Raw genomic sequence first — 16,226 nt, forward strand, 5'->3', positions numbered from 1 at the left:
CCTTTAACCAACGTGGTGCAACAAAATTTATCCAGATGAAGCCAGTTACAACTAGCTGACACACGCACAACACTTGGCCATCCTGGACTCCCCCAACATGAACCATCACCCAGGTATGTCACACAGGACCATCAACCACGTCCTAATAACATATATATAAGGTTTTTCTTACATATTCAACCATGTAAACAAACCAACAAGGCCCAGATCAGCGCGCCAATTCAAACTTACTTTATTATAAAACACCTTCTTCTCCTCACAATTATAATTATCTACAACTTATAAACAAAAACAAATGTTCAATAATGGCTTTGTTGCCTTAATCAGCGAGAAAAAGACTTGGGAACTCACCAAAGTTACATTAATCACTGGTATTGTTGTTGACCATTCCGAGGATCATCTTATGGCTCTACTACAAACAGCACGAGATCCACACCAACGAGTCCAGTACTGTCTATGATGGTTTAGTTTTTATTTTTTTTTTTGGGGGGGGGTAAATATTTATGCAGTATAATAATACATATATAAATATTTCTTGAGTGTAACACAAAATATTAATAATACTTATTTCCAAGGAGCTCTTCGTTACATGGCTGGTGCCACAGTGTGAAAGAAATAAAATACTGTACTGTACACACAACTATGTTAAAACTTAATAGTTACTTACAATACGGTTATATTTCGGGAACCTAGCTTATTCCATATAAATTATTTTACCTAATCCTTATAAATATCTCTAGTTTGACATTGTCTGACCAAAAGTGGTAAATAATAATAATAATATTATTATTTTACTTTTTACAAAAGTAAAAAGTAAGTAAATTTCACCACTTATTAGATTATCTGACTCGGCCGGGAGTATATTAAAAGAAGTGGGTCAGCATGATGAGTTTTGTTTTAGTACAAGAGGAAACTGGATGTTTGGTAAAGACATATTGAGAGTTACGAGCGTTAATGTTACAAAACACATGTGATAAATCCCAACTTCCCTTTGTGCTATAACTCTGGTTACTAAACATTTTATCATGACATTTTAGATATTCTGGAACACTACTATCGATGGTATTATTCATCCAATTTACTTTATCCTCTAATTTCGCTGCTGATCGGCTTGTTAGCCGAGAGAGCGTTGAGTGCGAGCTCTTTCAAGACCAGACTTGACCAGCACCGGAGCAGGTTCAGTGCATGCCCAGTTACCAGGACAGTGCGTGATAAGTGGTGAAAAGGATAAAAAAAAAAGAACAGTCGTCTCTGGTACGCACTGTGGTAAATTAATGCGTACCCTGTATTTAGTATATACTGGTTAAGTTTGGTTTTGAATGAGTTCACTCACTCTCGGTGCCGTCACGTACAAAGTCCAGACATTTTTTTTTTATTGGGCGCCCTCCTACATCCTTGTGGAAGGTGGAGCGCAGAAGCGTTTACAGCGCCCAACAGGGATGCTTGCTTGAGTTCATGCTTGCCTATGTCTCATGAGTTTAAGGGCGTAGAAGCCTGAAGAGTAAAGGGCGTAGAAGCCTGAAGAGTAAAGGGCGTAGAAGCCTGAAGAGTAAAGGGCGTAGAAGCCTGAAGAGTAAAGGGCGTAGAAGCCTGAAGAGTAAAGGGCGTAGAAGCCTGAAGAGTAAAGGGCGTAGAAGCCTGAAGAGTAAAGGGCGTAGAAGCCTGAAGAGTAAAGGGCGTAGAAGCCTGAAGAATCAATGGTTTATATCATCAAGTTATTGGAAGCTCCAACAACTTGTCCCTGAATACGAATTCGCAACTTTCGACTTACAACAGGTACCTACTTTACTGCTAGGTGAACAGGGACTAATGGGGGCTAGGAAGTATGTCCAAACAACTTTGACCGGCCCGGGAATCGAACCCGTGACATCTTGCTTGCGAGGCAAGAGCGATACCGCTTCTACCACCGGCCCCCAAGTCCAGAAAATGTCATTACTTCTAAATTGACTCGCGTCGCCATTCCTGCGTCGTCTGCCCTTGTTATAAGCCTTGATTCACCTTCAGTTCTTTGTCAACATGACCATGGTCCAAGAATTTATCAGCTGGGAAAACTTGGCGAGCAAAGCGAGCCCCAATCAGATTTATTTATTTTATTTATTTTTTTAATCTTACCAATATACATGGGCATTTTGAGTCCATGTGCACTTGATATTAGGGGGTATTCTGAAGTTAGTAGTAATTACTTTTTACTGCACAAAAATGCCTGAGTACAATACTGCATTAAAGAAAAAGTATTGGAATTTTCTGGTGAAAAGGGGGGGTCTGTTCATGGTCAATAGGACATGATATTTATTTGGTAAAATTATCATAAAATTTCACATTGATTCAACATGTACTGTATATTGAGAAAGCAGGTATACAATGTAAATAGACATGGTGATGGTGGTACAGCAGTAATGCGTGTATCTCTCATCGATACAGCATGTCAAAGGTTCAAGTCCTGCTTGGCCCAGACACACATGAGAAAGGTGTTATCCAGTGTGGCCTTACCAAGCATCCCAGGTTTCCCTGATTCCGGTTTCCTCCTGTACTAACACTGGATAGACCAACCGTCTGAATGGTTTGTAAGCTGGTAAGTGCTGAAAATGGTAAAAAAAAAATGCAGGTACAGTCCATTATATGCAAACAATAGTAAACATTAAGTTGATTCAACCTAGGATAGTCAAGAAAGCCATTATAAGCTTATTTCCATTGGGGTCTTGTTAAGTTGGTAGTATAATCAATGATAAAAAATAGATACAGTACAAATATAAACACATACTAAGTAACTGTAATAAGCACTACATTGCCCTGAGACGATTCCAATTCTATCCCACCTACTCCTGCTCCTCCTACTGAAGCCATGCACTTTCCTATAATCTCCACTCGTAGGGTTGCCGGTGTGTGCTGAGGTTCTGGCCCCAGTGCTTGCTTGCCTCTTTTGCCTTTGCGTCAAAACCCAAGCTTTTCCTTCTTCTTGGAAGCATGCCTTGGCTCAGCCCATCCTTAAGAAGGGTGCCCATTCCAATCCCTCTAACTTTTGCCCCATTGCCCTAACTTCCTCCCTCTCTCAGATTTTCTAAACTATCTTGAACTTTCATTTTCTCCGTCACCTTGAACGCCATTCTCTTTTGTCGGATAACCAGTATGGCTTTCACCAGGTGAGATCTACTGGTGATCTGCTCTCCTACTGCACCCGTCTTTGGTCATCCTCTCTTAGGGATTATGGGGAAACTTTTGTTGTGGCCGTCGCCATCTCCAAAGCATTTGACAGGGTATGGCACAAGTCTTTGCTTTCTAAACTTCCCTCTTATGGTTTTTCTCCCCCACTTTCTTCTCTAATTTCTACCTTCCTTGAGAACCGATCCATGGCAGTTGTTGTCGAGGTATTGATCTCTCGCTCTTTCTCTACCAATACTGGTGTCCTACAGGGTTCTGTTCTTTCTCCTACTTTCTTCTTTTTATCAATGATTTACTTCACACTACGACTAATTCTATCCATTCTTATGCTGACGATTCTACTCTTCACTCTTCATCACATTTTCCTCTTCCCCCTAACTCTGAAACTAGCTCTGTTTCTGGAGCTGATATCATTACATTTATCAATGCGGATCTGTGCAGCATCTCCGAATGGGGAAGTAGAAACTTGGTTAAATTCAATAGTAATAAAACTTAGTATTTACCAATTACACTTTCCAAATTAGATGATCTCCCACCAATCACATTTTTGGACGCAATCTTTCTGCCAAATTCTAAAATAGATATGCTTGGCCTCACCATATACGTCATGGAAGCCACACATCCTCAACATTGCAAAAGTTACCTTCCAAAAGCTGGGAATGCTGTGCTGTAGCTACTTCACTCCTGAGCAGTTGCTTCAGGTATATAAGGGATTCATTCGTCCTTACTTGGAGTACTGCTCTCATATCTGGGGTGGCTCCTCTTCTGTCCAACTGTTAGATAGGGTGGAATCAAAAGCATTTCGTCTTATTAACTCTCCTCCTTCAGTTGATAATCTTTCTTCCCTTTCTCTTCGCCGCAATGTTGCTTCACTCTCTCTCTTTTACAGGTACTTTAATGGGCAATGTTTGGTGGATTTGGCATCCTGTGTACCGCTGGCAAGGCAGTGGGCTCGTAACACTCGTCTTGTCTGCGGTGCCCACATTTTCTCTCTGAACGTCGGTCACGCTAGAATAACCAGTTAAAGTACATCCTTCTTTCCTCACACAGCCAAACTGTGGAATGCTCTGCCTCCTTCTGTGTTTCCACACTCATACAATGTCTCACTTTAAAAAGATGGTTTTCTGGCATCTTCGTGGTGTTGATTAATCAAATCTTTCTAGGTCGATGACCTATGCCCGGGTGGGCTAATTCCCGTAAAAAAAAAAATGAGACTTGTGGTTCACTGCCACATGCAGTACTGTACCTGTACAGAAAATCACTTAGCTATGCTGAATTTGTTGCATGTATTTTTCTTTCTTAAGTTTGAAAGGTTTGATAGCCTGCAATTAATCCATTATCATACTACCCAATGTTCTTAAATGTTTCTTGCCCTCTACAGTTAATGTGAAGAACTCTGCCCAACACCATCATGAGGGTGGCTCCTTGCTGTGTGTTTCAAAATTAATATGAACATTATTTTAATGTTTTCCCTGAATTTGCGACTTACCTCCTTCAGAGTTGATTTTTTCAGAATATGATTGTTTGCAATATGTGCTTCCAGATACAGTACTGGTATGCTGTAAAAAGCATTCAGATAACTCTAGGTGAATGAATGTCATGAATACACATGATGCTAAGATTACTCTTCTACTGTACTTATAAGGGACAAAATGCAAAAAAAAAATAGATACATATGTATCATATTAATAATGCATTGATACTAAGACTGTACAGTATTGTAAAGTATTGAGGATAATTTAATTGAAAATCTTACTTTTCAAAAGTGTGACGCTTAAGTGAATTGATTTGGAGATGTCGATTGTGTGCTCTTTCTCAGTGCTTTTTATTGATAAGAAAAAAGAGGAAAGTTATGGTCCAACATATCAACATACTATTTTTTTTGTTATTCATGTTGTTTTATTATTTGAATCTATGAGCGAAATATTTTTAGTTTTTTCTTTAGGCATTCCAGTACTGTATGTCAGTACTGCCACATAGTCTATAGTCAAGCTAGGGTTTCCTAGTAGGTACAGTACTGTACACCATGAATAATTAAGGTAAATATATATGATTTACTTGTGTAATAAGAAGTGTGTATGTGCCTTGCATTTAAAGAGTTGTAACATGTATATGGCTAGAAAGACAGATGATGATTGGGAGTTCCATAGTTGAGAAATGCTGGAATGAAGCAAGTAAATTACAGTACAGTAAAGTTAACCTAAAACTATATCTTGCACTTGTTAGACCTCACTTGGATTAGGCGGTTCGGTTCTGGTCACCACACTACAGAATGGATGACAAGACTTATCCCGGGCATTAGGAACCTTGAGTACAGAGACAGATTAAAGCATCTTAATTTGCACTCCCCCGAGAGACGTGGAGTGAGGGGCGATATGATCGAGGTATGTAAATGGAAGTCAGGGCTAAACAAAGGTCTTATGACAAAGGTACTCAAACTATCCAACCAAGAGCAAACTCTTGGCAATGGTTTTTAAATTATATAAATTTAGATTTAAGCACAAGATCGGTAAACAATATATGTAGTTTGGAAATAGAGTAGTGGATGAGTGGAACAAGTTAGCAAACATCATCATTAACTCGACATTGGGTAGCTTCAAATATAGGTTGGATGGATATATGAGCGATAGGAGTTTCTTCCATTCCTATGTTATGGGAAATATGCTTCGAGTAGGAACTAGCATGATAAAGAATGATGTGTTATGACCAGGATTGGCAGGGGGATGATGACTTGGATGCCATTGGTACATTGTCCTTTGAAATAAGAGAAGGGAAAATGAATATATTGTATGATATTACTCAAGACAATTAAATATATTACCATTTAAGAAAACCCTAATATGCTCTCGTCCCAACACTTCTTTCACACCCATATATTTTTCTTAGTTTTGTGTTGTTTGCTCACTGCATCCTACTCACTCCATAAATTACCATTAAGCATATCATGGCAGGCACGCCACCACCTCGTAATGTTCGTCTTACACTATACCTTTACGTGAATATGTGGTGTTTACACTTGATTCTACTCTTTAATTAATGGTTATTATTACCCATTACTTAATATGTTTGGTGTCATTAGTGTAAAGAGAAGAAGTGTGTTCTCCGAAAGCATGAATTTGTTTGCGACTTCGACGGTAAATATTCTTTATTTCTAAAATTTTTCCACTCATATCTTGAAAGTTAAAGTTTTCAAGCACTTATATCTTTACATATACATTAAATTCGGCATTAAAGTGAGCCAGAATTAATCGAACATTATGTATGAGCTATATGGGGACTTGTTAGACTAATACTGCCAGGTAAAAAAAAAAAGATTTACAAACGTCCGCCGATACGAATGGGGTCAAACTTGAAATTTACAGTATTTGATTTACCTGATGACTATTTTTTACTTTCATTTACTGTACTTTGTCATTCTATTTCTTCTTTGTCTTAAATTAAGTGATTTTAGGTGTGCAATAAGTCCTCGCTTAACGTCGTTCCACTTAACGTTTCGGTACTACGTCGCTCAACTTTAGAGACCAAAAATTTGATTAACGTCCCGGCGATCCGATACTGCAGCGTTTTGCATCATCACGGACTACTTTCCAAGTTGCATCACTTGCTCGGCTTGGCACGCTGTATTCACTCGCGGAACATCACAGTGTCCCCAAGCAACGCCAAGCCAGTCTCTGTTACGACTTCACATCATGTGTGTGTGCTTAAGTGTTTTTGCTACTGTACTCTAACCATTCGAAATGGCTTCCAAGTGCCCATCAAGTGCTACTGATGCTAGTGTAGTGAAGAGGCAATGTAAGACCATTACCCTTGCTATGAAAATGGATGTATTAACCCGATTTGAAAAAGGGGAACGTGCTGTGGACATAGCCGCTGTGCTTGGTCTAACTCCCACAACAGTGCGTACTATCCAGACCAACGCTGACAAGATTAAGGTTTAGTGCTGGAAATTATTCTTCTATGAGTGCTATTAAGACTACTCTTACTCGAAGCACTGTGATAGAGAAGGTGGAAAAGATGCTGGCAATGTGGATGGAGGACCAGAATCTACACAATGCCCCTGTGAGCCTTATGGTTATCCAGCATAAGGCCAGATCCTTGTTTGATGACTTAAAGGGCGAAGAGGGTGAAGGATCGAAGGAAGAGACCTTTACGGCCAGCCGAGGATGGTTTCAACGATTTAAGCGTCGTTATAACTTCCACAAGATAAAGATGACTGGTGAAGCTGCCAGTTCAGATACTGTTGCTGCCGAGACATTCCCGCCAGAATTCAAACGGATTATCCAGCAAGGAGGCTACTCACCGAAGCAAGTCTTAAATGTGGATGAAACTGGTCTCTTTTGGAAGATGATGCCTGAGAGGACCTCCTATATCTCCAAGGAGGAGAAAAGAGTGCCAGGTTTTAAAGCGGCAAAAGACCGCTTGTTGCTGCTACTTGGCGAGAACGCTGCCGGTGACTCCAAGCTGAAGCCTATGCTAATTTCTCGTGCTGACCAACCCACGGGCCCTGAAAGGTTACTCTAAGGATCACCTTCCTGTCATTTACAAGGCAAACAAAAAGGCATGGATAACCGGCGCCATATTTACCCAGTGGTTAAACGTGTACGCCGTACCTGCACTGAAGAAATACTGTGCCAAGGAAGGCCTTAACTTCAAAATTCTTCTGATCTATGACAATGCTCCAGCTCATCCTCCCAATCTCGATGACTTGCATGAAAGTGTAAAAGTTGTATTCCTGCCTCCCAACACGACAGCACTGATTCAGCCTATGGACCAAGGCGTCATCGCCGCATTCAAGGAGTATTATTTACGCCGTTCCATGGCCAAGCTGCTCAAGGCTACAGAGGGAGAAAATAAACCAGCGATCTGAGAATATTGGAGCGGCTTCAACATTCTTCTTGCAATTGACAACATTGGCAAGGCATGGGAAGAGATTTCAGAAAGTTGCCTGAATGGTGTGTGGCGTAAACTGTGGCCCAAGTGTGTCAACAGTTTTACGGGATTCATTGACTTTGTCCCAGCTGTGAATAGGGATATCCTCAGCTTGGCTAGACAGGCAGGCTTTGATGAGCTGGAATCAGAGGATATTGAGGACGTCCTGGCATCCCATACAGAAGAGCTCACCAATGAAGATCTGCAACAATTAACAGAACACAGTCCCGCTTAAGACGACGACAACGACGAAGAACCTCAACGAACGCTAACTTCCAAGAGGTTGGTTGAATCCTGGAATATGTTCCAGCAAGCAATGCAAATGCTTTTAGATGACGACCCAAACAGAGAACGTAGCTCAAAGGTTCAACGCAGCATTGACTTCAGTCTTGGTTGTTACACCAAGATCGATAAGAAGATGAGTAGCACCAAGCAGTCAACACTGGATTCATTTTTTCGTTGCGGGATGGCAGAAGGAGATTCTTCACAACAGCCAGCAGCCGAGGAGGAGCAAGCAGCGGTGGAGGAACCCCAGTCAGAGGAGGAGGCAGCCGCAGTCTCAGTGACTCGCCCTCCTCCTCCGCTCCTACCATCCTCCTCCTTCGCTCCACTACCCACCATACACTCACTCTACCACCTCCGCCCATCGGTGAGTACCAATACAAACTTAGTACTGTGGTTCTATATACTATTTCTATAGAAATGGCAATGATTTTCTGTATATGTAACTTTTTTCATGGGGCAAAGGGAGGTTCAGGAACGTAACTCCCGTATTTTGTCTATTTCTTATGGGGGAAATTGATCCACTTAACGTTGTTTCACATAACGTTGCATTTTCAGGAACGTAACCCCCCACATTAAGCAAGGACGCCCTGAACTGTAAACACACAGCCTGTGTTCCGACACGTACAAATCCAACTTAAGAACATCCTCAGGAACCCCCAGTAGTTATAGTTTATATGCAATTCTAATGTTACTACAAAATTATTTTTGCATTTTATCTTAAGCCTGCCAGTTACATGTATTCTTACATCTCAATGCATGAGCAAAAATTCTGTGCACAAACCTTCAAGAATCTGGTACCATAAATGTCATCCTATTTTTCTTAATTATTTTTAATTTAGTCGAAACATATTTTTTCCAGGACATGCTGCTCAGTTGAGCATTATGCCATATCCTATCAAGGGGTTACTTTGTGTGTGCACACACACATGCATAATAGCACCACTCGACCTCCCCATTTCATATTGTCTTCCTCTTGTTGTCAAAAATCTTCCATACGTACCAGTCTCCCATTTGCTCATATAACTTTAATGCTTTCTTAATATACCTTATTTACTAATTGTCCATCCACTAGAGGTGTCCCGTGGCCGTGCTGAAGGAAGGAGGCCAGTGGCCTGAGTAAGATCCCTGCATTGTTCTTGATAATATTTTCAAGGGCTGTTTTGAAGCCCAGTATTGTTCTTGATTCCACAGCTTGGGTTTGTAGACAATTCCATATGTCTACCACCCTCTGTGTGAAGAAGTATAGGTATTCCCTTCTGTTCGTTCTGTATAACTTGGAGAGCTTGTAGTTAAGTAGTACAGGTATTTCCTTATGTTTGTTCTGTATAACTTGGCGAGTTTGTAGTTATGTCCCCTCGTGTTGGTGGTGCTTGACATCACAAAAAATTTCCACACAACACCACACACACCAATATGTGTTATGATCTCACATTTCATTATTTGAACTTATTGTTATCAAGTATTTCAGTCAGTAAGTATATGATTTTTATTTAAACCTGGAATTTTTTATTTCTTTTTCAAGAAAAAATTAAATACAAAAAATAAATAAATAGATAAAAGGGGGCCCTAGGTTGTCCTAATGTGTCTTCTTCTGATCTTTAGTTGAGCATTCCCATATTGTGGGTTGCTGTGTAGTTCTTTCAATTTGTCCCAGAGATCTCTGCCGCCCCCCCCCCCTGAGAATTGTCAGATCGGGGGTTGTTACACATTACTATACTCTTGTTACTTGCTTCAATTTCTGGGCCTTCTAGAAGACATCCCTTGTGTATTCCTGTTTAAGGATGGTGATCCTCTTTAACTGCATTGTGGATTTATTAAATCTTCCACCTATGTGATGTCAACTCCTCTTTAAAGTCAACCACATCACTCAGCATCTGACTGATTGATTGTTCATTTGTCTCTACTTGCTCTCCAGGTTCTTTGTAACGAGGTTGTCCTTGCATTTGTTTATCTTTAATTTTTCTCTCACCTTGTCTTGAAGATTTTGTGTTGCATTAGCCCTATCTGTCACATTATCATTGAACCACTTTGGGTGATGATTTGGCCATGATTTCTTGCCAGTTATTTAATCCTTCCAGTATTGTTTGCTGTAGTTCTTTTATTTATTGCTTGCACTGATCATTTTCTAGTTTATCTTGATTTCATATTCCCTACAGTAATACCGCCTTGTTTCATACACTCTACAAAGAAACATAACATGCTTATTGTCAGAAACATATACATTTGAAAGCTTTAATAGCTCCTTTGGCATGTAAGGAACCTGGCTTTGTTGCCCGAGGGCTCATTGCAGAAACCACAGATGCTTCGAGTCATCTTTATTATTATTATTGATTTATTTTGTGCAAGTCAACCAATGCTTGGAAATACCATGGTGGATTGGTGAGTACAGTATAATGATTGCTTCAGCTTGGCTGATGTCTGTTACCCGACTTGCTCTCTTTCTATGGAGAAAAAAAAACTGTCTTTCCTGAATTATAATTCTTACACAACTTCTGGGTACACACACTTTTAACCCTAAATGTTGCGACTTATCTGTTCCAACAGTGGTGGGGGTGGTAGGATCATACGGTTGTGATCTTGGGGGTTAGAGGGGGGGGGGGTGGAGGGCAGGTGTTGGGTGCCTACCCCGTTCTCCGTCTAAGCCTAGGACTGCATGGAGTCGGTTTAATGGTGTCAGTTTCTTCACTTTCTATGAATTGCTTTGTTCAAATATATCTGCATTTTAAAAAGTAAAATAAAAATAATAAAACATTTTTAAAAATATAAGTTTTGAAGCCATTACATATGTATGTACTGTATAGTAGCATACCATAGGTCTAGTATATTGAATAAACCTGCTTTAAAAAATACACCCAGGTGGGCTGGATCTTTGTGTTAAAATTTTAGGTCTTTGCCAACCTTGATTAATTCACAATGCTTTGGGCTATTTAAAAAATAAGATCAATATTTGTCTTCATAATATTTTATTTCCTTCAATAAATTTAAAGTTCAGTGGTGCTCAGGTTTTAGTTTCTACTGTAGGGGCACACAAAGAAACTTGAGTTTTTTCACTAGCAAGGCGCTGTTGTTTTTTCAGCATCCTCCTATGCTTTCCTCCTCCTAGGTGTGCCTTCCAAATCCGTTCTCCAATTATCACCCGATTACAGACCGTACATTCATATCGTGTTTTATCATCTGCAAAGAAAAAAAAAAATAATAAATGCACAGTCCCAGTTCACAGCTTCTATATACTCACTATTTCTCCACTAACATTTCCTACACAGGGTAGCTGGTACTACTGTACTTAACTGCCTTCACTTCCAAGTGTAAAGTTAGATATGCATTCACTGTTGCATATCCCAGATGTAAACAAGCAACCCTTAAGTCAGGAGACAAACATTGTATCCTCTTAGTGGATGCACCCTTTAGATAATGTAACTTGGACCTACCATTAAGCTTTATGAAATTTGAAGGGAATTGAGAAGTCTCTTAATGGAAGGATCTTACATAACTTTAGTAATGACAAGTAACTACATTATAAAATCCACAGTACAATCAATCGTGCACTCCTCAAATACCATTCTAAATTACTGAAACATGACCTTACTTCTGTTTACATCAGCTGGTGTTTTTGAGTCCTCTGGTATATTAGCTGTCTCCTGGTCTGGCTGTGTACCATCAATAAATGCCTGAATAATACTCTGAGCTGGATCACGCACTCTTTTATTCCATTGGCTAGGATCTGTCCCATCAACTGTATATACTGGAGGAACCTGTAAAATAGAATGTAATTAATATTTTTTATGAAAGTTTTTGTTGTCTACAGAAATCTATTCAAATGTGCAGTGGCTTTAATCTACTGTATTACAAAGAATATTGTAATTAATATTAGTGTACTTAACCAATGGCAGGAGGATATGCATTACTCCCCATAGTATACCACATTAGTGAGCCTAACATATACAGTATATACTGTACATACTATACTACTATACAGTAAATATATAGGGTGGATTGAGATACAGTACTGTATTTATTATACAGCACACTGCAGTATACCATAATACAGTACTGTACTTATTTCAAAACTGCAAAGTTTTAACTACATCTTCTGGCATTATTTTCTTTTGTGAAGTACTGGTGATTTTAATATGTTGGGATAATTTTATATTACATGCTAATTTGTTGAACCCAGAGCCCCAACAATATTGAACTAAAGATGGTGGAAAGGCAGATATGGCTGCATTGACTAAGAGATGGCAGGATTCATGTCGATACCCCTTGAGCCTTTATTTTAAGGAGGAACAGTAAAGATCCAAGACTATGCTTTTACCTGTCGTCCCGGTGTCAGAAGAAACCTATTTTTTATCCATCTTATTTGCTTCTTCGTATATTGTCGTGTTGCCTATGGGAAAATAAGGCATGTTATAAATTACTGAAGTGGTACAGGCATCATAAAACAATACAGCTCCTCCCCGACTTACGACGGGGTTAGGGACCCAAATCCAGGTCATAAGTCGAAAATGCTTAAATAATACAAAGAAAATCTAAAATGGGTATCTCTTTTTCTTCTCAGCACCACAAAACTCTCACTTTTAAGCTTGCCAGCCATTTTAAAGTGAATTACAAGCGAAAATTTTCTGTGTACTGACGTTGGGACTCGAAAATACATAATTTGACAAAATGTTGGTACGACTGAGGCATGTCGTAAGTCGAGTAGGTCATAAGTCGGGAAGGAGCTGAATACTGTACTGTATATAAACAGTAATGAGAAGTACTGTGATGGGTAAGCAATTAAAAATAAGAATGGATATGAATAGCACTAAATAGAAATTACAAGACAAGCATCTGCGTATATTCCCAGCTACAAGAAATAAAAATAATTATAATAATTAAAAAAATTCATAAATAATATCAGAATATCCTTTTTAACAGAAGGCACTTAGTTACTGTACTACAAGGTTTACTTTGTATAACAATGTTTTATTGATATATTTGAAATGGATTTGAGTTTTACTCTAGAGGAAAAAAAAAAAGATATAAGTATGGAAAGAAGTATCTAAATCTTTATCCCCCCCAGCAAGAGATAGTAATACCGGTACTTTATCCTCTTCACCAATGATTGATCAGTTACCAACTTGGGTGGTCAGTCTCATCTCTTGCTAGGCACTACTGTATTGGCAAGTACTTGGCACGTAATGACTCCATAATGTACCTGGACCTATGCCAGTGTTGGTCAAGTCTGGTCTTGAATGAGCTCACACACTTGGTGCTGTTACAACATTCTCTGGCAGGTTGTTCCAAAAGAGTTCACAACTCTCACTCCAGAAAATTTTTCCCTGACAATTTTTGGTACTTGTGGCTTCTTTGAAGCAACCACTGACTTAAAAGGAAAAGTTAGTGGACTGCTTCACATAATGACAAATCCTTGCTCTGATAACACTGGCACTGTCACACTGTATTTCCTAATATAACCCCACATTAGCCTTCAAACACAGCTAACCAACCATTTAGGTTCTGTATTGTTTCTTCATACCTGTATTTTAATTTTTTTTTAACAGGGAAGAGCCCACTCGGGCACAGGTCATCGACCCACAATAGGGCCTAGACCTGTGCCCATCCCCTGATCTCTGCTGGATTTGCAGTGGTGAGAGAGAGATCCCATTCTGGTTTTACCCAACAGATGCTATCAGGTAATCACGGCTAATACATGTATGCATGAAAAATGGCCGTAAAATGATAATAATGATGATGACTACTGCACTTAATATCATCACTTTTGTGTTTGTGTTGAGACATTAAGGACTATCATGCCTGGTTAAATCTACAATGCTTTCTGAGAGATGAAAGAGAGCTGTGGACATCACAAGTGCAGGTGATACAGGCCTGTACCCAGAAAATAAATGCCCACCATCATGGTTCAGTGTGCCACTGACTTCAGCACAGAGTACATGTATGGGTCTACAAGTGCACTAGCCTGGCTGATCACAGAAAATGACTCCACAATTGACAACATAAGCTGGTTCACTAGGAATTTTGCTTGTTAAATTAATATACAAGCTCGTTCATTGAATATTCATTACAATGCTTGTCAAACCAAATTCTCACTCATCTGTTCCTCATTTGGTAGGACCTACCTGTACACACTACTGTATACATCACGCAATATTTGGTAATCCACGACAGCTATAATTTATCATCATTTCTGCTGCTCTTCGTTAAACACAAGCTTATTTACACTAAAACAATTTATAACTATATCAGTCAATTACTGTACTATTTTCATTTGCTAGCATCATGTCCACTAAGTCTCACATAGGGCATAAGACATACTGTATTCTAACCTATTCTCCTACTTTCATGCACCACTGTGCCTTTCTTCACTACAGTACTCTAAAGTTTAATATGCCATTAAAAACACTTACGGGCTTCAACTTTGCAATGCCCCATTGAAAGCTTTGCTTCCTCTGAATGTAACCTTTGTTACATCTGAACAAAAAATATTAAGGTTTGAAGGGGGCACTAAAGGACTGGCTTGTAGCTAACATACACAATATTAAGTTTAACATTCCAGACAACTGTTCAAAAAGGATCAACTTAACCAAGGGCACTTGAGCAGGTACCAGTACTGATAATACAAAGAATAATCTAATGTTTTATTACCCTTTTAATCATCAATGGAATAGCACATGAATAAAGGAAAAATAGTTACCCATAATAAATTTGGAGTCATTCCTAGGTCCTCAAAATGCTGAATATCAAGAAGGGTCCACCTGGGGCTTCACCATCTTAATCCCCCTGGCCAGGGACTGAGTCAATGGTGGAGCCTACACCCTTGGATCCCTTCAAAAAATCAAATTCTTTAGCATAGCCACAACTTGTTAGCCTTATTATGTTGTATTTACTTAAAAGCCCAAGAATTTAATACTGAGAAGAACCATTAACCCCTTTAATATGGGGACGTCACTTTTAATGTTTTATTTGGCTAATGCCAGATGATATTATTCAGCACAGAGAGGACCCAATACACAAGGGGTTAAAAGACATTCTCACCCTTTGTACTGTACAGTACTGTATGTATTATATATATAATGACGTCCCAAGTTTTTAAACTTATTTCTTATTTGCACGAGTTCCTTCACTATGGGCATATTACTACTATAAAATCATCTCAAATGATTTATCTAAGACAACTTTAAACTAGGATAGTAAATTAAAATTCTGGTCACATGTGTCTTAGCAACACTAAAATTCAATTAAATCAGCCACTCTATTAACTACACTCCTATCTCTAATAAATGAAAAGTAACAACACATACTACGAGTGTATACTCAGAGTAGTACTCTTGAAAAAAATATCAGATCAAAATACAGTATATAAAAGAATAAGCTAAAACAGTACGGTGTTAATGATTAAATATCAGATCAAAATACAGTATATAAAAGAATAAGCTAGAACAGTAAGGTGTTAATGATTAAAGTAATTCAGAATAAATTAATAAAGAATTGATAGTGGTTTAAAACAAATTGAGAATCAAAGCATAACATTTAAAATTTAAAATCATTGTAAAACAACATAGTGTAGTACAGTACTCACTAATTTCATTGACTGAACTCCTGCCTCATATAACTTTCTTCCTTTATCAGTTTCTTTTTCTTCCTCAGGCAAGATTAAGAACTCATGGAATTCCTTAAAGCCTATGCTCTGAAAAATGCCTCTGGTGTAGTCAGGAGGTTCCCCATCCTTCAGACGTTTGGTGTTGTAAGAGGAGTGGAAACCCTTCAGCTCCTGGAGAAGCCCTTTCTTGATCATGTCATCCACCCGAGCATCCAAGCGCTCATTGAGAACATCCTGTGGATGTTTATGATACATT

The 16,226-nt window shown here is 39.0% G+C and overlaps 2 protein-coding genes and 1 long non-coding RNA gene across 6 annotated transcripts in view; 1 reads left to right on the forward strand and 2 right to left on the reverse strand.

Moving 5' to 3' along the window:
• LOC121874855 (nuclear pore complex protein Nup98-Nup96-like) overlaps positions 1-479 on the reverse strand; it is a 54,084-nt gene extending 53,605 nt beyond the window's left edge. For 2 of the 4 annotated variants that reach the window (XM_042379147.1, XM_042379143.1), the window contains exon 1: positions 352-479. The gene's annotated coding sequence lies outside the window, so the exon portion shown is untranslated. Of the gene's footprint in view, positions 1-172; positions 192-231; positions 252-351 lie in introns of those variants that run through there. The other 2 variants (XM_042379146.1, XM_042379145.1) reach the window with 2 other exon arrangements.
• Positions 13-16,153, forward strand: LOC121874859. Its single transcript, XR_006090503.1, has 3 exons — positions 13-113; positions 13,914-14,045; positions 16,018-16,153. It is a non-coding gene; the product is annotated as an uncharacterized LOC121874859 (long non-coding RNA).
• On the reverse strand, positions 11,320-16,086 carry LOC121874857 (tRNA dimethylallyltransferase-like). Its single transcript, XM_042379149.1, has 5 exons — positions 15,950-16,086; positions 15,065-15,195; positions 12,686-12,757; positions 11,960-12,125; positions 11,320-11,547 (listed from the first exon to the last, which is right to left on the reverse strand). The coding sequence occupies exons 2-5, from the start codon at positions 15,083-15,085 to the stop codon at positions 11,372-11,374; spliced, it is 435 nt and encodes a 144-aa protein (XP_042235083.1). The 5' UTR covers positions 15,086-15,195; positions 15,950-16,086; the 3' UTR covers positions 11,320-11,371.
• Positions 16,154-16,226: the final 73 nt, after the last annotated feature.

Source organism: Homarus americanus, unplaced genomic scaffold (genome assembly GCF_018991925.1).
Source record: "Homarus americanus isolate GMGI-L3 unplaced genomic scaffold, GMGI_Hamer_2.0 scaffold56009, whole genome shotgun sequence".
Classification (NCBI taxonomy): Eukaryota; Metazoa; Arthropoda; class Malacostraca; order Decapoda; family Nephropidae; genus Homarus; species Homarus americanus.

Bases quoted from the DNA above. Each gene is read 5' to 3' on its own strand.
- LOC121874857 (XM_042379149.1), bottom strand. From the start codon at position 15,085: ATGACTCCAAATTTATTATGG. The intron at 12,126-12,685 runs GTAAAAGCATAG...TCTATTTTACAG, and splicing joins TTCTGACACCGGGACGACAG to GTTCCTCCAGTATATACAGT. The intron at 11,548-11,959 runs GTAAGGTCATGT...TTTTCTTTGCAG, and splicing joins ACCAGCTGATGTAAACAGAA to ATGATAAAACACGATATGAA.